The sequence below is a fragment of the Dromaius novaehollandiae genome, chromosome 9, assembly GCF_036370855.1.
Source record: "Dromaius novaehollandiae isolate bDroNov1 chromosome 9, bDroNov1.hap1, whole genome shotgun sequence".
Lineage (NCBI taxonomy): Eukaryota > Metazoa > Chordata > Aves > Casuariiformes > Dromaiidae > Dromaius > Dromaius novaehollandiae.
This window is the reverse complement of record NC_088106.1, coordinates 2,551,651-2,575,007: the sequence shown is the minus strand read 5'-3', so window position 1 is coordinate 2,575,007 and position 23,357 is coordinate 2,551,651. Positions and strand designations below refer to the sequence as shown.

Here is a 23,357-nt window from a genome sequence, read left to right as displayed (position 1 = left end):
ACCTCTGACTAACAGAGAAATGGCAAACATCTTAAGAGCCATGTAAATTCAAATCTTCTTTTGTAGATAATATATTGTGTTAACTATACCTTGAGGAACTAAATGCACTGATTGTCAAACAATAACAAATCGAAAATTTTGGATCCATGGAAAACTGGATGCTAGTTTTCTACTCTTATTCATTCCAGAATGGGTAGTATTTGAAGATCTTGTGGTTTGAACAAGAAACTTGCTAGTAAGTACAGACACTCTAAAGGCTTCTCCTGCCACTCTAAAGATTTGATATAATGTAGTTATCATAGAATTGCATCTGCATAAGGCAAAAGGAGATTATCAATGTCTTCTGGTCATTCACATATAAAAGAACAGGTGGACAAGTCAAGACAGTTCCACTGTGCCCACTGTCATCACCTTAAAAAGGAGCAAAATAGACATTTTATTTCAGTGATACTTAACACAAAGGAAAGAAGTTCAATGGATCATTAAACACTGGAATTAAAACAGAATTATGAGAACATAGTGATCTCGTCCTCAGTCCTGTATTTCACACGAACTGTGAAAACCAACATCCTATCTTTGCAGCTAGAATACATTCTTCGTGAACAGAGGAGGAAGTCTGCGCAGCGTGGGAGATGAATATGTTAACAGCTAGTGCTGACAGTGACAAGAATAGCATGAGAAAATAAAGAAGTAGCCGAAAGGGATTCTTGCCAGCAAACAAATCTACTCATTGTCCTAAAGTAATGACGAGCAGTTACCACATTTGCTCAAATATGTCGCATTTCACAGAAGTTAAGATCTGAAAACAATACCCAGATCTTTGCATGCTATATAGTATACAGCCCCTTTAAGTGTCCCAGTAGGACCCATCGTAGCCTGAATGAGCAATTGCATCCATAGTTACCTGAAGTCAGCAGAGTCTGCACAAAGCTGGAGAATATGGTCAATGGAAAAACTCTTTCACTACAGTATTTTCAGCTTCATGAAACTCTAGGACCTGCTCAAAGCCAATGCAAATTGCTCATTTTCATTTCAGCATGTTTCATTGCTTTTAAAAGATAAGTTAGTATGCATCCTGTGTACACTTTTAGACAGCTCAAGTTGCAGAGTAAAGTCAAATCAAACGCATAAAAAGCCAGAAAAATTCTAACACTTAGTATGTGCTCATTCCCCAGTGAAGAAAAAAATACCACATTTCCCTGTGCTGGGAAATGACCTGTGCAACACACATGAACTCCCTGAATTCCACACCCGTCCGACGCCTCTGACCAGATTATGATATTTATTTGTCTCTTCCAATCAGCTCCTCAAAGAGAACTCACCCGAGACTCGCATGGAGCTTCCGAAGTGTAACGAAGAACACTCATTTACTACCTTATGAATTTATTTCTTTCTAGGTGTTGATGATACACCAATATCATTCTGAAAATACGTTACGGTACTGCAGTGGTTGTAATGTTTTGTTAATTAGTCATGCTTTCTAAAACAGTGAAAAGATGTGCAAGTCTCCCAAGTCGCCAAGTCGCATACGATAGTATGTACTAAGAAGAACTGAGTGCATACCCTAAAGCATATCTGAAACTTCTTTAAATTATTCATTTCTTACAAAGCTGCTTATGTTTGCCAGTAAGAAATTGCATCTGGAAACATCGCTGATATTTTAAACAGATCTCTCATACCTTGTTCTCAGCTTAAAGACAGGAAGAGTTCATCTAATTCTCGTATTTCTTAATTAGTGACAATCACCTGATTAAATTCCTTCCCGTCACTCCACAACGACACCGCAAACATTAGATTTCTGACAAACAAAAAAAAGAAGCAAGTACATATCCACTGCACTCTGATTACTTAATGACTGGAGAACACCGATAAAAAGAAAACATTAAGGATAAAAGCAAAAGCTGGAAGTATCAGAAAGTCCTCTATAAAGTGTGAACTCCTTGAGGAAGGTCTCTTTATAGCTGAACTAGACATGAGATTCCCAGGATTTTAAAAGAAACAAGCATGAGAACATTTTATTAGGACTGTAGAGAACACCTGCAGCAAATAAATCGTTAATGGAATAGTTCAATCTCCAAAGCAACAAACTTCAAAAGACAAACTCCAATATTACCAAGGGCCATAAGACAAAAGACTTGTCTAATGAAGACACAAGCTTAAACAATATGCTGAGTTTTCTCGTGGGGAAGGTAAGTGGGTGGAAAGGTGGATACACCTTTCCTGCTGCTGTTAATGCTGAAAAAATCCCATAAGCAAATTTCTCTAATAGGTATCAACAGCTAGAAGTACTACATAAAAACTGAAAGATTTGAAGGTGCAAAGCAAAAACAATAGTCCACGTGGGATAATTTTAATACAGTGATCTACACCGGATGTTTAGCCATGTGAACATCTTCCTAAACTCCATTAGTTAAATTAAGGTAGAAAGATATTACAACAATTTATCTGGCTACATAGTCTACAATGGCAAGGAATGCAAGCATTTTTTAAAGGACCGACTGGATTTAAACATGAATCTTCAAAAGGATACAAATATTTAAGTTGTAGTACAGATGTAATCACAACAGTTTAGTTATATTAATAATCCGTGGTAATATCTTTCAATAGTAACTAGGATTGCTAAAGCACAGTTCTGAGCTGCAGACCATAGCTCAACGTGGCCAACTGGGGGCTAACGAGACCTTTCAAAGGGCTTTATTTTAAACTAAACACCTTTCCAAATACTGGATAAGTGCAAACATGCGATATTCCGAGGTGCAACCCCTACCCTTTAGGGAAATGGAGCCCAGGTAAAAAAAAATACCTGACTAGCTTTGCTTTTTATGAGCTTTGACATCCTGCCCCCTTTCCTTTTCCTGTTCATTCACTGGGAAGACCAGTGTCCAAAATGTTCCTGTCTGCCCAAATCTGGCAAGACACAACCAGAGCCTTTAATCCACCTCATATCCTTTCCATGTACTCCACTGAAACACCCTACTGCTGCTATCATATACAAAATTTCTTCAAGCTATCTCAGAGACTCCATAATACAATGTACTGATATTTTTTCTCAGAAAAAACACATATCCTGCTAACTTAAATATAAGGACGACAGCAAATAGTTTATGATAAACTTCCATGTAACTATACCATGTACCATGGTATAGACTTTTTCTAAGGCTTGACTACTGCCCTGACCAAGCACATGGACTCCAAAGAAAAGCCGTAAGATCTGCAACGTTTCTAATATGGAAAAGTATTTTCCTACCTAGTAAAGGGGAAAGTTTGTGTGATATTCTTCAGTGCTGAAGCTTCCATCTTTGCTTTTCAGACAGACAAAAAATGTGAAAAATGATACGGGCTTCTAGTCAGGAAGATGTCTATTTATGACATGTTTTATATTGGTGGAATAAACTGTACTTCGAACTATGTTCCCAAAATTCTTATGTCAGACATCTGGTAAAGATCACCAGTACATGGTAGAAAGATGTTGCTCAAGCTATACAAATACCTTCTCAGTGTCCCAAGGAATCAGAATCAGCAGCTGGACCAAATGAGCCATTATAAATAGAGCTTTCTGGATCACCTAATCAAAGCGATTTTACTTATCTCTCTGTCTTTTTGTAATCTGTATCATACCATAAAGTTCAGAGCTAGAAGAGTCAGAAAGAAAAATCATTAAAAAAATTACATGTTTTTTCCAAAAAAGTGGTCCAGTCTGATGACAGACTACAACAAACAGAATTAAACACAAAAAAGAAATATTCATATCTAGTATAGTCGGTTTTCACATTCTGAAGTTATTCACTGTTTATCTGGCTCTTTATCTTCTGTTACAGAGAGATGGCATCTGGTCATATTAGTTTAATGTAATAAAAAGTGTTTACTCCATAGGACATATTAGATCATGGTGCCTCTAAAGAATGCTGCTAGCTAAGTATCTGCCACCCATATCAAAATAATAAATGGCAAGACACCCACTATCTTTAGGTTAAAAGAATATTTATTAGTGCATTAAAAAAAAAAAGCATGTAGCATACTAGGTTAGGTCGCTTCAATTAGCAGTACACCCAAATGGAAATGATTTATAACATACACAAACAGATGCAATACTAACAAACTGCCGTGGTAAGGCTGATTATTTTCATAGACAAGCATCTAACGTGAGAAGCTTGTAATAGCTTAGAAAAGGAGAGCTTAGTTCGTTATTTCATTGTTCATTTTATTCAGTTTTGGCTCTCAGCAATTTTGACACTAAATCAACTCCACTTTATCACTAAGTATTCAACAGAAATATACTACTACAAGTTTAGACTTCACAAGTCACGTAGCTGCTGTTGCTTTCCTAAATGATCATGTTGTAAAAAAGACAATTTATTCTGGGCAAATTCAACAGTAAGGCATTTTCTATGGTATTAAATTTTGTCAGTGTCATAGGGAACTAGCAAACTCAAGGTGTAGAACTCAAGAAAATGCAAAAACACAAAACCCGAAAATACGGAAAATTGAGTTCCCACAAATTAAAATATGTGAGGTTTACTATCTATAGATAAAATTTCCAACATCTACACACATTACTCAGGAGCATAAGTCTCATGGTAGTCACTAACGCATAATTCCTTCTGATAGATTTTATAAAAGTTTTCAGGATTATATTTTAAAGGCGTCTGTGACATAACGTCTCAGTAACTGCTATCTATATACCTCTTTAGGTACACATCATAAAAATTTTCGCTTCTTGTCACACTCATGTTATTCAGTACCACCATACCATTACACGACATCTTTAAGTCTATTTTAAATTCCTTATTTCTGAAGTTATGAGAATTATCATAACAGACTGCAAATACAACATACACCTCCTTCAGCACCACACATTTCAACAGGCGCTTCCAGTGAAGATGTTAATGACCTGAACGCCAGGGACTGCAGGCGTTTGCGGGAGGCCCACGCAGAGAGGTGCCTGCAGCTGATCATACTGGTACCTCCGACAAATTAGCAAAGCAAGCCCACAGCAAAGTGCCCGCTACTCACACCTGCAAACTGGCAATACCAAAAATGCTCAGTCTCATTGCTCTTGCTGATGATAACTAGTATTTTATAAAAGAGAATCTAGCAGTTCAGCCTTCAGAGCCCAGTGCAGTCCTCTCTGCAGAGCCTGCTTAGCCACCAGGTAAACCAACCGGCGTTGCTGTGTCAAGTTTGCCATATCGCGTCTCTTCAGGAACAGCTCTCAGGTGGGTATTACGAATTAAAGTGTTTTTAACATGGAATAAGTATTTCCCCACAAAATACAGTGTCCAGCATAAGAATAAGACTTGAATAGCTAAACTGCATCAATATAGTCTACTGCATGACAGTCAGTTCCCCCTGTTTTGACAAAATCTCACAGGGTAAGCAGCCGATTTCCATGCACGCTAAAGCTCCCAGGCAGCTTTCAAGGTTAAGCAAAGGTACAAACAATAGCAATAGTCTAACCTTAAGGGAATATAAAAACAAAATAGACTCATCTAACACGAAAGATTAAATCTTGCAGCCTTCCAAAGATGAAAAAAAGGCACATTTGGCTGCTGATAAAAACTTATAGTTTGGGAGGAATGATTTGCCAACCATGCAAGAACCAGGAGAAAGACAGTATGTTGATTAGTTAGTTTATGCCAAAGGCACTAGGTAACAAGGGAGGCCCAGGATAATAAAGAGCAGATAAGGAATACTTGGACAGGTTACTTAGCAAGGCACAATAGCTGATTTATGGCCTCAATGAAAGCCTACTGGAAGTATTCCACTTGATTTCAGCAGGTTTTAAATCAAGCCAAGCCTTACGGGAAAAATGCAGAGATAAAGTTTTCATTAACTGTTCAAGCTTTGCTACAAAAAGTCAGCTAAACGAAAGCTTTAGTCTACCTCTGGCAAATGATTCTCAACAAGAAGAAGGTGCTGCCATTGCCCTGCTACCGCGCTGGATGCTGCCCCTGTACTTGTCACCCAGAGCCACGCAAGTAGCAAGGAGCAAATGCACTCCTCAAAAGTAGACTGTTAAACCAAAGAAAACGTTGAAAAATTGGGGGGGGGAGAGGAGGTCAGTTTGTACTCAAAGCTCAAAATGAAAAAAAAAGATTGCAATATACATGAGTAGGGTGGTCCACTGTATATATAAGGGTTTTGTTCAACTTTGTGAGAACTTCTGTGTTTTAGAGTGAAGGTTTATTAGAAATATTACCAAACAAAAGTCTATTTCGAATAGTAGTTATTTAAAATTCTTACAGTATTTAAGTGATTCACAAAAAGATTTAAATGGATTATAAAGTGCTGCATCTATAGATAAACCATACATGTTTCTTCCTTAGTGTTTCCAACACATTCAACTCCAGTCCTTTGAGAGAAGACCTTAATGTCCAAAAATGCTACATATTATCAGTTTAAATCCATTGCTAATGGCTATGGGGCAATTATGCAAGAAACACCACAATTAGGAGTCTTTAGAAGCAAAATGATGACTGACCTGATATTTAAAATTACAATCTCATTCCTAAAAAGGGCTTCTGACAAAGAACTTGATGCCGATGAGCAAGGAATTGCCAAGAAGCTTCTAATTCCACTGCTTATACCACTTTATTCTTTCAGTAGTCAACTTAAGCAATTGCATTTTTATTGTTGCTAATTAAATACATTTACTTTATAAATGTAAATATTAATGTTCAGATTATAGTCCCACTGTAAATAATGAGTGCAATATAGTAATGGATTTCAAAGAAAGAAAATCAGGATACAGAAAAAAGTACAGTGTATTCATGTTAAATCTGATTGTGGATAGTAGAATACAAGAGGAAAAAAGGAAGAGCAGTTCTTCAGAACTCAAGGACTAGAAAAGCCCAAACATTTGTATTTCTTTCACAGTAGAAAACAGCAGAAAAGATACAATCTTTTGTTATGAGATCTGTTATATTGTCATGGCATCATACAATGGCATAAAATCAACAGAAGGTTAATTAGGAACTGGAGATGTTAGTCCAGAAACTCTACAGCAACAAATTAGACAAAAAAAAAAACTACCCAAAATGCTAACGATGTCACAACATGTTCGTATTGATTATAACAAGTTCCATAACAGTCCAGTTCTTTATACAGCATAAATAACCTCCAAGGATGGCCAAATCGAGACCGCCATGCTAACGTGAAGCTTGGAGTTTAGACTGATGGCATTCTAATTGCGGCGGCACAAAAACATAGAAAAAAAGCCGACCACCAAGTCTCGCCGCCACGGCTGATGTTAGGACTGCCTCAACAACAGTGCTCGTGGTACTTGAATTAGCCATGTATTTTAAAGCTAGTGTGGGTACATCTACCTTCATAACCCATATTGTAAACCCAGTGAACAGGAGAAGTATTAGAAATGAGGAAAGCAAGGCAGAGAGAAGAAAAAGGCTATGAAACTCTCCTGTTAGGCTTTGCTTTTCATGTTTTCCCCAAAATGAACTTCTATATTTGGTGCACCAAATATAAAAATTGGCAATGGGCAGTTTTAGGAACCAAAGCTATGCTGTAGGCCCCATGAAAAGGACAGATATTTTGGAAGTAAGACTTCATGTCCTAAGTTATCATGTGGTGACAAACAAGCAGAAGACAAAAGCAGGCTTGCCTATAAGTATTAGCTGAAAGAGCCCTAAATCAATAGTCCTCAGAGACATATAGACTGCAGTTCTTAGGAGTACAAAATTCCTCCTTTAGCTGGGAACCGCACACACCCATCAGTAAGTATTTGCAAGCCCCAGTTTCTGAGGAACAAAGCCATAAGCAGTACCTGAGATTTTCATAACTATTTTAGTATTACATATTATCCTTTCAGACTGTGAATTGTAAGCTTCTCAGTGTAAGAATTCTGATATTTCTTTATCATATTGTTGCATCATTGTGAGCACAGCAGTAAGTACAAGCCTCAGAACTGTGAAACTCCCAATACTCTGAAGTTGCATTTAAATAATTACCATTCTGTAATAAAAATATTTGTAGGATGACATACTTGATCATTTCCCCTTTGAAGGGGGCAGGGGGAGGGAAGGTGGAAATACCTCTGAAATACCTTCTGGTTTTGTTGTTAAATACATTGACTGTAACTAAACTATTCAAAAATTCAAGATTTGCTTCTAGAGAATACTTCAAAATATGATTTAAGTTAAATTAAGTATTATGGAATATATGTTACACCTGACAAAAGACAGACAAAGCTTATTTGTCTTTTAAACTTCTTTGGAATGAAGTTAACCAGTACATAAACACGAGAAGAATACGAGGCTAGGCAATATACTCTGACCTTTCTGTTTTTGACTGACTCTCAGCTCGACTGTGTTCGAGGTCTCGGCAAAGAGTCTGCAATTCCTCTTGAAGTCTTTTTTCCCGTTCTATACTTCCTTCATAAAATTTAATCTCCTTTTCCATTGCTTTTACTTTTTCTTCCATCACCTTAAATTCGTGAAGTATCAAATAGCTTACTCCACAGTATTTGCACACTGTCTCATCCCGGGGCATCTAGAAAAACATAAAATACATGTCAGAAACAAGTAGAACAAAAATAAAAGATTGAATGACTCTAAATAATAACAACTCTAACTAGCTTAAACTGCTTACTGCTGTACAGCATTTATGATCAGAAGATGTTATTACTTTATCAAGTAATAAACACAAAATTCTGCATTAGCAAAATGAAATCAAGCTATAACAGGACTTTCATTTACAGGAAACCTCACAAGATATACCAGCTATGCAGTTTACATAGAAACTCCCACTGGAACTCTAAAAATAAACAAACAAACAAACCCTCTGAATTATGCTTTATATATTAATTTAAAATAAAAAGAATTGTTCTGTGTTTTACAAAATTATTTCCTTAATGAATAGCTGATTGCTTGAGCCAACAAAAATGTAATTTACTATGTTTTTGATAACCCATATCCAATTAAATAGGCAAGCTGAAAAGTGAAAAGTGAATAGAGTGATGTAATCCAGCAATCCTCACAAAAGCAATTCACATGAGTACAGGAATAATTACTGTGATGTAGTGTATATGGCACTTGAGTGCTGTGGAAAAAAGACCAGTTTGCTAGGTACAAAGGATCCATTGCAGATTAAAAAAAAATACAGCATACGTAATGGACATATAACTGAAAGACCATTTCTTAAATTGAGAAATGTATTTTTCAAGTGATCAAATATTTGAGCAAAGCTTAATAAAAAGGAACAGATAGATGTGCTCTAGCTTTGACACATACATGCTGCTCAGTATATCAGTTATTCCTGGAAAAATTCCTGTATTTTAATCCCTTTCACTTCCAGAAAAAAATTGCCTGGTTTACAAGTGATGCAGAACTGAACCTCCACAAGAAACCAATCCGTTTAATAAAACCAGGCCTTACTTAGATGACATTACTTGCCATTTAAAAAAGTATTTATAAAGATACATACATCTATTCAACAGAAAGTCCTTTTTGGAAGACCCTACATCACGTTACTCTTGGATAATATCACTTAAATAATACAAAGAGACGGCAAATGGGGGAGCTGGACCACAAGCAATAATGAAAAGGAGAACAAAACACGCTGCAGGCTGACCGACTAACCATGGGAGTCGGTCAGATGAGCAGAAGATGACATTTCTAAAGGACAGTATGATGAAGTATCAAAGCACCAGAAGGCTCAAAGACGAGGAAGGATGGAGTAGGGGTACCAAGATTTGTAGAAAGACATCCCTGAGAGTACACACGGACCGGCTTTTCTGTCTGCTCTCTGGCCCAAGTTGATCAGACACAAGCCTACACCAGTGATGACAAAGGAGATGAAAGGAAAAAAAAAAAAAGGTGTAGAAATTGAGTTTGATCTCATGATGCTATTTCAAGCACACCTATACCAACGTCATGTGTTGTGCCCTGTATTATAGGAATGATACTGAGTAGATAAACTAGCCAGAGCTACCCGAGAAGGTGTGACATTTCAGTATGGCACATGTAAGCATCTCCTTCTCAGTACAGATCTACCCTGTTCTCGAATCACAGCAGAAATACATTTGAGAGGAGATGGTTAGAATCAGGATTAGACTAGATAACACAGCTAAAGAGACAAGCTCAAAGCAGCAAATACAAGAAGTTTTGAGTAAGCTTGGAGACATGAAAGACTGAAAACAGGTGGCAGCTGAAAGTAGTTATGTGTTTGTGTATCGAGCTGCAAACATGCTTTTGCCTTTCTTGCAATTACCAACAGTTTCAAGGATTGTAATAATGATTTGTGAAAATCAAAAAGCTGCAAAACTGCAAACAGTTTAGGTTAAAGAATATATAAATATCTTGTGTTACAGAAAAAAAAGTATTTTGAAACATTGTGATGAATTGAAAGAAATCATACTTACATGAAAGAAAATAGCTTTTCAAAAATTATCAAATATTCATTATTTCATGATTCAATAGTCTTCAGCACTTCAAATACAGCTTGATAAAAATGATATTTCAGGATGCCCTGGAACTACCAGGCCAAACCATTTTCCGATTTCTTAGTTTTGCCCCAATATAAAATAACCCTAGTTACAGTTGCGTCGAATGAACTGAAAATTCAAGTTCATTTTTCCTGGCAGTTACAAACTGTGCTTGGAAATATGAAACTGTTATTCGGAATAAATTCCATAAAGTTCCAAAGCACTCAAATTACTATATTGAAAAAGGACAAAATGAGCTGTTAAAAGGAGGACAGGAGGGGGCTCTTATCCCAATAAGAACATTGTGCTCTCTTGCAACAACACCGCTCCCGTCTTTCAAGTAAGCAGTCATAGAAATATCACTGGGTACTAGGATAAAAAACAATCAGAGGTCTGAAATGAAAATGTTTTATGCGAGCACTAAAACCTTTTAACTTTCAAAATGCACTTATTGCTTTCAATTTTGTTGCTGAACTTAAAGTTGTAGAACAATAAATCATTTCCACCTGGACTTAATGGGAATGGTCCCATTCTCCTTCCCATCCATTCCCCTCAATAACCCTAGGAAACTAGCTCTATAAACTATTGCATAGTATATTATTTAAACCATTAATTACTCAAGAGCTGGTATCCAAATCATCATGAGAAGGGAGGATTCATCAGTGAAATCACAATTAATTTTGGAATGGATCCTGCCAATTTCTTTGCTTCCCCAATGCTTTTAAGACTCACCTAACAGGACTGGCATCTTAAAGAAATGTTTTTCAAACACAGAATGGCATAAATAGTGTCAAAGAACAACTATAACTGCCTTTCTCGATTAAGTGTATAACATTATACCATTCTCGATATGGCTATGTTTGGTTTGGGTTTTTTGTTTTTCTTTTTTTACAAGACTGATAAGGTGACCTCAAGTTTTAAATTGGAATAAAAGGAGAAATATATATACTTCTATCTTGGAAAAACTCCTCTTTAGTTGTTACTGAGGTTGCAAACCTGAACAAATAGAATACTCTTCTGTGAAGGATTATAATGAACTATAAAAAATTGAAATCCAAACAGGTTGCAGAATGATATTTGACATTTGATGAAGTATATCTGAATCAATCATCAAAAAAATATTCATTTTCAAAACTGAAAGACTTCATGGTAGACAGTCAAATACTTATGCTGTTATTTACACAGTCCTTGTTTTGTAAATGTTATTTACAAAATTCTACTGATTTTGTTAAAAACTAGAAAACAAGGCATTTTCCACTCAAATCAGTTCCTGCTTTCCCGATTTGGGGTACAAGCCACACTGTCTAACCTAAGCGAGGAGGGTCCGGCAGCAGCGTCACGCAGAAGAGGCGACTGGAGCCTGACAGCGTAGAGCAGGGAAGGCGAGGTGTGCCGGGAAGGAGCCATCTGAAATAAATAGCTCCAAAGAGCAAGGCCTGAACTGAGAAGAATAAGGGACTCACTAACCTGAATTTCCATCCTAAATCCAAGACTGCTATCTTACGTCCGCAGTGACCGAATCATAACTTCCAGAAAAACGAGACTTTCTCCATTATTTAATTCTCACTACCACAACCAGAGCTCTCCCCGCTGACACTTAAAACATGCCCTGAAATTCCCGAGCTGATCGGACGAGCTTTCAGCGGCTGCTGTACTGCACACAGGCAGACAGCGAAACGCGGTCAGGACATACATGGATTCTCATTTCCCTCAGCCATAATAAACACAAAGCCGTCTCGTGGCTACCCCAATTTAAAGGTCAGAGCCAGAAAACACCTTAATAGATGGGAAGATTACTTGCAAATTGAATGTTTGGGGGTTTTAAGCATTGTTTCTCCTGGAGATTGTGCTATGTGTTACTTTATCTGTGTGTGTCCTCCTCCGTTGTCATCCTTCAATAATTTGTGAACCAGAACGTTTGGCCAGTTATAACCAAATCTGACAGTGAGGGCAGAAATACTTCACTTTCTGAAAGTGTTAGGCACCCAGGCAGGGAAGCAGGACTTTGCAAGTGCCCTGCTGAAGAAAACTTGGCAGCATGAGCACAGTCCTTATTAAATACCAATCTATATAGGAGAGAGCCTTATAAATGGTCTGTCCAGGAGAAAAGATACCGTTAGAGCTTGCACCATAGACACCAAAGGATCAACCATTAGATGCAAATCTGTAGGAAACAAGTTTTCACGAGCTCCTCTGCTTACAAAGCTACTTCTTGTGGAATAGTGTTATCTTACCTTAGGAGTATGTACTACAGACAGATTTATGTTTTAGGTTTCCATATTTCACAGTTCACACTTGGTCAAAAGGCTGTTGACATCTTCTCAAAAGCAAGACAGGAAAAAATCGTGGAAAAAACAGTTTGGAAAGAATAGAAAGAGAAGAGGTCAGAGTTGTAACTAGAAAAGGGGCTGTGTATGCCCTCAGAAATCAGAATGAGCAATGAATAGAAAAAAAAATCAATTAGGAATTTAAAAAAAAGAAGGTATTTTGGCATTATATTTTTGGTCAGCCTAGACAAGGAAACTCAGGGCAAACAAGACATGGAAAGTCTATATAGAGAGATACTAAAAAAAACCCCTGCTATTTGAGTGAGCATGACAGTACTGCATGCATGACAAGAACATAAACAGAAAAACAAATTCACTGAGGACAAAGTGTTTAGGCTAGAAATATATTTGATCCTTAAGGTTTTTAGCTACAGTTCTGATATACATTACACCAGATGCTAGCGAGGCAGGACAAGAGCTATATTGGGAACAAATCACATCTAAAGGTAGTATTTCTAGCGGTGACATTCCAGCAGCTGTTCCACTACAGCATCTGTGGGAGTAGTTTCAACTCAGAGCTGTGTTCATTTTTGGAAGAACTAATATTATTCCATAGTTACATAGATTTCTTTAGCTACCAAGGGCAAGTGGAGAAGTGAGCCAAGATGGACAGTCACTCAAATTACATCTGTCTGACTCAATACCATAAGCATCTGCAAAGCGTAAGCTATAAGGGAAAGGAAGACTTTGCCGGTCTGGCCCATTTTTAGCCTTTTGAATAACAAGCTTCTCTTCAAGCTTCTGAAATGACAAGATAGGAATTTATATCGTTTCTGCTTGACTGAATAGCTGTAGGGAGCACAGACTTGGGCACTGCGACTCCTCTGATATTTTGGATTCCACTGGCAGAAATTATAACCTTACAGAATAAAGAGCTAAATTCTTGTTAAAAGGAGAAAAATCTACCAACTCTTTTAGAAGTGCCTTGATGTTTCAATGTCCAGCATATGGATCACCGATACTAAAACTGGCAATTATGGAAAGCTAATAAACAGACACTACTCTTAAAAGCCAGAACTTAAGTCCTCAATTAATGAGATTCTTTTAAAGCTTGAGTATGTTTCTAGTGCCAGTGAAACTAAAACTTAAAGCCATGAACAGAGATGTACTCCTTGTACGGTACTTTTACAGCACAGGGAAGGGAGAGGTAACGGGAACGGCCGTGCTCACCATCCTTCCGGCATCACCTGGTGCTACCCAGACGCACAGGCCAGCGGCAGCTCTTGCTCCCTCCCACCCCTCTGCTGCCAGGACCGAGTCTGCTTCAGGGAGGGCTGCCCAAATACCTGAAAACAGCGTCTGTCCAAGCGACACTTGTAGCGAAACAATACCTAAAACAATAAATCTAAACCATATCCAACACCTAAAACCCACTAAGGCAAAACATCATTAAGCTGCAGCTGGGAGCTGTTAAATTATTTTTGTATACTGACTGATTTATTCTATTTCCAGCTCGATTCTACCTTATTATCTGACACTACTTTCTTCTCCTCTCACTCCTTCTCCACGATATTGCTTTCATTTCTCTCATGCTACTTTTCTCCCTCGTAACAAATTAGGCTATCCCTATTACACACACACACGTATGTACAAACGTTACTTGAGCCACACAATCCATATTCCAGGAAGAAAGTGGAGTATTCTGCCATACGTGCAAAGCTGAAGAGTCATCTCATTGAAACTGAGCTACTTCTGTGTTCAAAGAAGAATTTTAGAAGAGTACAAGTATTTCTAAAGAAAAATTGTAGAATACCAGTATTTCTAAGGAAGCGTCACTTCTCTTTTCCCTTCCCCCCCCCCCTTTTTTTTTTTTTTTTTTTAAGTTTATTATGAGTCAGCTTTTCAGTCAGCTTCTAGTCAGAAGGTAACTAGCAGGCTGTCATACTAAACCATGTTGCATACATAATTGTTTGCTCAACTTCTATAAAACAGGAGTTGCAAAATAAAAGTCACAGTACTTGCTTTGAATACACACACACACACACACACACACACACACACACACATATATATATATAGGGTAGAAATAGGTTTGTAGTGAAAACAGAATGTGCCATTCTCGAGAGTTTAATTCAAAACATGCCCTGAAGTGATGGGTTTGTCACAACAGGAAATAATGCTCCAATTCCAGGTAACTGTAACTTTTTCTGCCTGTGAGTAAGGCAGACTAATGAATCATGAAAGACCATACCGCGCTGCTAGTAACCGCGCGCACTAGCACAAGCCCTGCGAACACCCAACGCGTGTCCGACGTGCCACGCGGACCTCGCTGGCTCTCACAAGCTCTTCCAGGGCGTGCGACAGCCTCCGCAGCTCTCCAGTGCCGCACGGAGCTGGGAATTCCCACACACTGAACCACCGTGCACTGCAACCAAACGTGGGGCCTGCGCGGACAGAAGGTAAGTTTGCCCATCGCTAACCATATCTCTGTTTGCCTGACAATACCGAGTTTTGGCATCTGTAGGTGCAGCCACTGGGGAAGTTCCTCCTAGCTACAAAGCGACTGCTTGTGATGCAAAGAGACTGCTATCCCCGAAACCCTAACAATATGCTTGGATGGTGGTTGCAGAAAGGATCCAGAAGAGCTCATGAATACGATGAACACAGTCCTAGCTTTGAAACAGGAGATCAAAATGTTCTGCTGCCCTAGGTGACTACCAGTGACTCCAAAATTTTCACATTAAGAACTGGAGTAAGATTATCCAAGTTCAGAAAATCTGCTTTCACAAATCCCCTGACACCCCAATCATTACGCAGTGGTGACAAACTAGGCTACTGCTACTGTCTGCAAACAGATTATCCCAAACCTACACAGGTCAATGGCTAACCAGTGTGGCACTGAGCGCGATCCACTTCTAAGCTGTAAGATGTGGGCTCACACCAAACACAACCAGAAATTTTCTAACGTTTCCAAAGCTCGTTGCAGCCACTGAGGACATTCACAAAGCCAGAGCTCAACAAAAGCAAAATGTTAGAAGTCCTATAGCTAAATTCTGAAAATCTCAGTGAAAATAGGGGCAACTCATGAACACCATCTCAAGCAGCATTCATAAGGTACAAGACAGTAAGACTGAAAAGACCTCCTGCTCCTAAATTTGGGTCAATATCAATATTGGAGATATTAGGTGTTGTGCCACTTTTCACATCTACAAAACCAGCCTGCATGCCAGACATGGCAGTTCCGTAGCCAATTCACACAACTGGAATTTGCCTTTTTAAGAAAAATAATCCCAGGGTCAAAGGAGGGAAGAAAAACTAAAGGTACCATAATGTGCTCACATCTATAGCACATGTAGCGAATCTAATGAGTAACCATTTGCCACAGCAGTACGTGATGTTTGTGGATAGTGAAATACCATGGAACATTCTGTGCTGATGTATAACAGCTTCAAAGTTCCTGTTCTGCTTATTTTTTTAAGCTCCTACGGTATCTGTAATCTGCATAGGGTATCTTGTGCCCAATTAATTTTATGATTTGTGTTAAGCAAGGGTTATTTATTTGCCAAATAAAATATAAAATTAAATATAACATTTTGTTATATAGACAGCTTCGGGTTTTGGCCTCGTGCTGTCTTCTGAACATTAAGCCCTAGAGAGCTATGCACTAACAGGTCTCATTTTTACAAAAGATGAATTCCCAACAGTAACTTTCTGATGGGGAGAATGTTTGCACTAATGACAGAAATCTCATTTGGTAAAAACAATCCAGCAAAAGGGATATGAGGACGATGCAGGGCTTAGAACATCCCATTCTTGTGGCAGTGGCACGGTGGGAGGCTGGAAGACCAGGGATGAACGCAGTTCCTGTGCCCTATTAGGCATTTACAGGAATTACACCGTGTAAAGTGTGTCTATTTGGGCCTGAACAGAAAACTGCCCGACATCCTGGCCCAGCACGGAGTCGCAGATGCACATAATGTTCCCCCATGCTCAGTTTTGTTCAGTAACGGTCTGACCGGCTGCTCCGCCTGACCTGGATTTTGCTGCTTCCTAAGACACTGGAACCCTTTCTGCGATCCTCTGTTTTTCTGTTCACTGGTGATGGACAATATATAATTATATATATATATAATATATATAATAATAATACCACAGTAGGACTGTGATTCTCGATACATGCATATACCAAAACTATAAGGCACAATCATACTTCGTATTAAACTAATTTTGTGTCCCATTCAGCTGTCCTCTAGGCCTGCCTTGTCCCTGTGCCTTTGCCCTGTTTCTCTCTCCACAGCCGGTGCAGTGCCCCGGCACCGTCTGTGTTTCAGCCAGGGGAAAGTGGAAGATTCGGAGAGCAGGTGGATCCAACACCCCCTCTTTATTTTTTTCCCTTGATACCCCAAACTGGCAGTACTCCTCTTTCTATCCAAAGTGCCTGGACAAGCAGAGATGCCATACACATAGGGTCAGGGCATTTCAGGTGGGAGACAGATGAAGAAGGTAGCTCCAGTACTAGTATAAACAGAATAAAGTCATATCAGAAAAAGTCCTGGCTTTCAGCAGGATTAAACTAGTAGAAGACCTTTGTACCCACCTATAAGCTATAAATTCTTAAGTAATCCCTTGCCGAAAACACTACTGCTCGAGTTGGTGATATCATACTTTTCAGTACGAGTATGAAGACAGGCTCAAGTGGTATCACCATCGTCATTGCTCGCATTCCTCCCTTCCCTGCAGCAGTTCCCTGAACTCTGCACCTCTCCCTTGCATCTCGGATGAAGGCAGCTACAGGGCACTTTGGTTTTGCCCTTCAACGCACTGTGTGTACATAGGCTCCCAAGCAGCATGGCTAGCTTTTCAGGTCATGAAGTACCTGCAATGAAAGCACGCTCATCAAAAATAAAAATAAAAATAAAAATAAAAAGAGAGAGAGAGACTTCCCACTGTATCTCCTCAACAAGGCCACAGATGATAAACAGGATGGCACACCAACATTCTCTCATTTGTGAGCTTATGGATCTAGAGATCTAAGTGGAAAAATCAGCAAGAAACCAAGATCACATAACAATTGTCTTCTTTTCTCTTGAGGGGGGAAAAAAGGCAAAAAGTGAACTCCCAAACAATACACACCCACAATGCTGGAGGAAAGGAAATGCTAACTTTTTTTTTCTTTTTTTTTTTTCTTTTTTTTTCTTTTTTCTTTTTTTTTTTTTTTTACCATCTTGGGTTCTCTGATACTTCTCAGACTGAATTTCATGGCAGAAACTTTAAGACATGCCATTACACAAAAAGAGTAGGCATTACAAAGCACTGATCTCTGCAAGTTCATTCCACAGTCCTGTAACAACACACATATGAGAAAGTGCAAGGCAGACCAACCACTTTATCCAATCGACTGAAACACCTATCTAGCACACCAAATCTGCAAGCACCACCTCCCAAAGAACGTAATAGTCCCTAAAATAAGGTTAAGAGCTACATAATTCTCCCCCAAAAAAATGTCACAGAAGAGACCGTAAACTACGGCTTGGACTTTGCCATTAACTGACTTGGTTATTTCCCTCCCCAGAAGTCACCAGTTCTCCTGCCTGTGCTGCCAAAACAGCAGCAGCTGTTCTCAATACTGTCCATCACCACCGCCCCATCACAGAGCTTCCTCTGAGATCTCCAGGGAAAGCTTACTCCTGCTGACTGCTAACACTGATAAACACTGCTCAGTGAGGTGGTCAAACTGCCAATAGGCAAAGTCACAACTCTGTTTTTTATTTTCCAAAAATAAACCATGATTTAGATCTTCATTAATAATTAGTTCCTCTGTAAATACAAAAAACCCTATAAAATTGAACAACTGACTTGTGGATGTTTACCTGTTTTCCTCTATTTAGCATCCATCTGGCAACATGTATTGTGTGAAACGGGTATGGCAGAAGGAATCGAAGAGAAGGATAAAAAAGGGGAGGGAATGTAAAATTCTTACCTGACTTTCTTTCTAAGCCAAAATTGAGCAGATCCTGAGGAATCTAAACCCCTCCCCATCTATATATTCATTGACAAAATATCAAGAAATCTCTTTCCCTTCGCATTAAGGCTTCCCTTAAGATATAGCAAACACAGCGGGCAACACCTACCTGGCCCAGGCTGCCAATGGTTAACTTGCACCAACTTCTGCCATAACATCTGTGCCTCCAACGCTAGACAGAAAGCCCTGTTACAGACGGACAGCAGAACAGTCTGTAGAATAGGCTGTTCCAGGGCTGATGCAAGACGCTCCCCTCCCTTTCCCTCTCTGTAAACAGCCTCCAGAAGAGTGTCGTTCTGGAGACAGTGCTGTCACTGCTCAAGGCACTGATAAGCAGCTTGTGAAGCTCCACCTGGAAGGAGCACGAAAGAGTGGAACGATTAGGGCTCTGGTCTGCACCCTTCGCTTTGGGACAGCTGCTTGGTAAGTCCTCGACAGTACAACCCAGTCTCCCAAGCCCGCAGCGGAGCAAGCCAACTCAAAATGGCACCTAGCAGGGAGCATTCTTGGTTCTGCAGCTGAAATCATGATGCTTCAAGTATTCCCTCTGGACACGTGTTCTGCTGGCCAGCTAGCTGCATGCTGAAGCATGTGCACAGCCTGGCAGAGCAGTCTACAGCCGGCACAAGTTCTGCTTACGTTAAGAGCAATTTGCAACAAAGATGCCCAAAGAGAAGCTATAATAATCAAAGAAGTAGAAAATGTGAAGGGAATAAGAAAAACTGTACTTAAAAGGTAGACGATTGAAAAGTATAAGACTGAAAATTGAGAGAGTGACTTGTATTCGAGCACTATCCTTTTTAAACTATGCTGCAACTACACTGCAAGTCAGCTGAGTGAAGAGTTGAGCAGCAGCAAAGGAAATGCGAAACCAGGAGTCTTAATGGATCCTGAAATCTAGGGCTGTTGTTGCCTTAGAACTCAAGTATGGGATTTCACATTGACAAGACATAGACGTGACAAGAACCTAAGACTATACATACACATACCTTGAAGTACTGGTGCACCTTCTGCATACAGATCCTTTTGTTAAAGACATATCACACGGCTGAAATAGAATTCAATAGATTGCCTGCTCCATCCCTCCACTCTGAAACACAAGTCTGCTTTACCTGTCCCCCCACAGTAGCACTGTAAGCATTTTACAACCTCCCAAGGTGACCTAGTGCAGCGCTCAACTTCCCTGCACAGAGTTTTCCAACATTCAATCAAAACAAGTCCACTGAGGTTACAGGGAGATTAATTTGCAGTTGGAGATGGAGGACAACTGCTGCCTTCTCACATGTTAATGAAAATATTGAGCAGTACTAGATCCAGAACAATTCCCTGATGTATCTAACACAGACCCTTCATAGGACAGCAAACTTCTATGACTATTCCTTGGATATGATCCTTTAACAACATGACTAGATCGTCCCTCCCCACCTACCTGTGAAAATGTAATCTGAAACTCTGACGAGATCTTACTAAAGACTAGGTGCTACATTTCCTTGTATTCATCAACCCACTTATAAAAGAATTTGGAACAATTTTATTCTGGCACAAATGGTTTTCTTGAGAAACTTATATTGAATTTTGTTAACCACATTATTGTGTTGATGCCAGCAAACTAGTTTGTAAACAAACATACCTAGTATCTTTCCTGCTACCAAAAACGCAGCTGAGTGTCTCTAAGTTTCCCAGGTTCTCCCCCATCTGCTCCTTTATATGCAAGTACTCCGTCGCCCTTCCTTTGGCTGCCTTGTCCACCCTTGAATTCTCAGAAACCATCACTGATCGTTCCAAAACTATTTCAACAGTTTCTTTGATTATTCCGGGCAGAACGTCTCTAGGCTCTGTTAGCCTGAACGTATAAAACTTTCCAGTTACTTTTTGATTATTGAAAGTACACCACAAAATGAGGACAGCTGGGTGTTTTATAGCCAAAGGGAAAATTTCACGGTGTAACTCATGTGCATCAACGAGTGCCCCACACAGACAGCATCACCGTTACTTTGGTAATAACCCACCTCCCAAACAACAAAGAAAGAGCAGTGTCTTACACAGAGAGAAGATACAGGGAAACAGGAGGGGGAACGGTCTGTCCCCATTTGTGTTAGCGGTACGTGCAAAAGTGACGATACGCTTCTGCTCTGCGGTCGGTCCAGACCCAGGACAAGGAAGCGCGCCCCGCGGGGTCAAGCCTGAAATCCACCCGGCAACGACACCACCGCTACAGAGCGAGCACGTTCCCATACGGCGTTCCTACGGCGCTGTCACGCGTCGTGAACACCGGCGAAGCCCAGGGACACGCCTGGCCTAAGGCCCCGACCGGCCTGCCCTAGGCGAGGCTTTAGGCTCCCCGGTGGAACACCCCAGACGGCCGCGGCACCCGGCCTCCGCCCGCGCCTCGCACCTTCTGGATCTCCTCGGGCAAGGCGTGCACGGGGCCGCGCCGCGCCATGGCCGCGCCGGGCAGGGCCCCGCCGCAGGGCGCCCACGCTTCCCCTCCGGCTCCGGCTCCGGCCGCGCTCCCGGCTTCGCCCCCGGCGAGGACACAGGCGCGGACCTGCTACGGCCGCCCCGGGCCGGGCGCTGCGCGGGGGCCGCGGCGGGAGGCGCCAGGGGGAGGCGCGGCCGCCATTTCCTGGCCGCGGCCTGCGCGGCGCTGCGGCGGCTTCTCCCTGTCACCGCGGCAACGCGTCACGTGACCGGCGCTGCGCGCGCGCGCTCCCGCGGCGGGGATGGAGGGAGGGGGGGAAGAGGGGGAGGTGCTCGGTGTTAGGGCGCCGCCCCCGGCGCAGCGTCGCCTCGCGTGTGTGGCGGCGGCGCAGCTGGGCGCCTTGCGTGCCGAGCGCCCGGCGCGGCCGCCTCGCTAATCCCCGCGCTGGCAGCGGCCGCCTCCATCCCCCGCGGAGCCGCTTATCTCCCCCGCCGGGGCCGGCACGCGAGCCGCTGCCGCGCGGGTGGCGGCGCTCCGCACGCCACGGTGCGTGTGCGAGAGGGTTCGCAGCGCCTTCGCAAACATTAGCTAATCCTGCGCTGTCACGCAGCAGGGACGCGCGTCCAAGGGTCACCGCCGGGTGAAGGAAGGGGGGAAACGGCCCCGGGGAGAGCGCGCGGGCGGCGGCCGTTGGCGAGGAGCGGCCGGGGGGGGCCGCGGCCTTTGAAGAGCGGGCGGCGGCGGCGCTGCGTGCCGGCGGCGCGGGGGGGGGCGGCGGGGCAGCGCCTCGCACGCTATGGCCGGGCCGGGCCGCCGCCGTGTCGTGCGGCGCCGCGATGAGCTCAGCGCCGCCGACCGCAGCGCCGCGGCCGGGAAGCGCCGCTGTCACGCACCCCCCGAGCGGCCCGGCCGCGCCGCCGCCGCGGGCTGAGGGAACCTGGCCTGGCGGGGGGGGAGAGGGGGGGACACCTGGCCTGGCAGGAGCTGAGGAGATCCTGTCCTGGTGGGGGGCTGAGGAGACCTGTCCTGGCAGGGGCTGAGGAGATCCCATCCGGGCAGGGGGCTGAGACCTGTCCTGGCAGAGGCTGAGGAGACCTGGGCTGAGGAGACCTGTCCTGATGGGCTGAGGAGATCCCGTCCTGGTGGGGGGCTGAGGAGATCCTGTCCTGGTGGGGGGCTGAGGAGATTCTGTTCTGACAGGGGCTAAGGAGATCCTGTCGTGGCGGGGGGCTGAGGAGACCTGGGCTGACAGGGGCTGAGGAGACCCAGGCTGAGGAGACCTGTCCTGATGGGCTGAGGAGATCCTGTCCTGGTGGGGGGCTGAGGAGATCCTGTCCTGGCAGGGGCTGAGGAGATCCCATCCGGGCAGGGGGCTGAGACCTGTCCTGGCAGAGGCTGAGGAGACCTGGGCTGAGGAGACCTGTCCTGATGGGCTGAGGAGATCCTGTCCTGGTGGGGGGCTGAGGAGATCCTGTTCTGACAGGGGCTAAGGAGATCCTGTCGTGGCGGGGGGCTGAGGAGACCTGGGCTGACAGGGGCTGAGGAGACCTGTCCTGATGGGCTGAGGAGATCCCATCCTGGTGGGGGGCTGAAGAGATCCCGTCCTGGTGGGGGGCTGAGGAGATCCCGTCCTGGCGGGGGGCTGAGGAGATCCTGTCCTGGTGGGGGGCTGAGGAGACCTGTCCTGGCAGGGGCTGAGGAGATCCCATCCGGGCAGGGGGCTGAGACCTGTCCTGGCAGAGGCTGAGGAGACCTGGGCTGAGGAGACCTGTCCTGATGGGCTGAGGAGATCCCGTCCTGGTGGGGGGCTGAGGAGATCCCGTCCTGGTGGGGGGCTGAAGAGATCCCGTTCTGACAGGGGCTAAGAAGATCCTGTCCTGGCGGGGGGCTGAGGAGATCCCGTCCTGGCAGGGGGCTGAGGAGACCTGTCCTGGCAGGGGCTGAGGAGATCCCGTCCTGGCAGGGGGCTGAGGAGACCTGTCCTGGCAGGGGCTGAGGAGACCCGGGCTGAGGAGACCTGTCCTGACGGGCTGAGGAGATCCCATCCAGGCAGGGGGCTGAGGAGATCCCATGCAGGCAGGGCTGAGATCCTGGCAAGGGCTGAGGAGATCCCATCTGGGCAGGGGGCTGAGGAGATCCTGGCAGGGGCCATGGGGCCATGGGGCCACGGTGCAGGCGCACGCGGGTCGTGAGGGGACGTGTATCACG

General features: G+C 42.8%; 1 protein-coding gene across 6 annotated transcripts in view; it reads right to left on the bottom strand.

The window, feature by feature from the left end:
• LEKR1 (leucine, glutamate and lysine rich 1) overlaps positions 1-21,437 on the bottom strand; it is a 75,575-nt gene extending 54,138 nt beyond the window's left edge. The window contains exons 1-3 of one of the 6 annotated variants that reach the window (XM_064516523.1): positions 21,123-21,437; positions 17,303-17,581; positions 8,291-8,505 (exon numbers count right to left, since the gene is read on the bottom strand). In XM_064516523.1, the coding sequence (XP_064372593.1) occupies positions 8,291-8,505 (215 nt within the window). In that variant the 5' untranslated portion in view covers positions 17,303-17,581; positions 21,123-21,437. The other 5 variants (XM_026096869.2, XM_064516524.1, XM_026096870.2 and 2 more) reach the window with 5 other exon arrangements.
• Between the last annotated feature and the right edge of the window lie 1,920 nt (positions 21,438-23,357).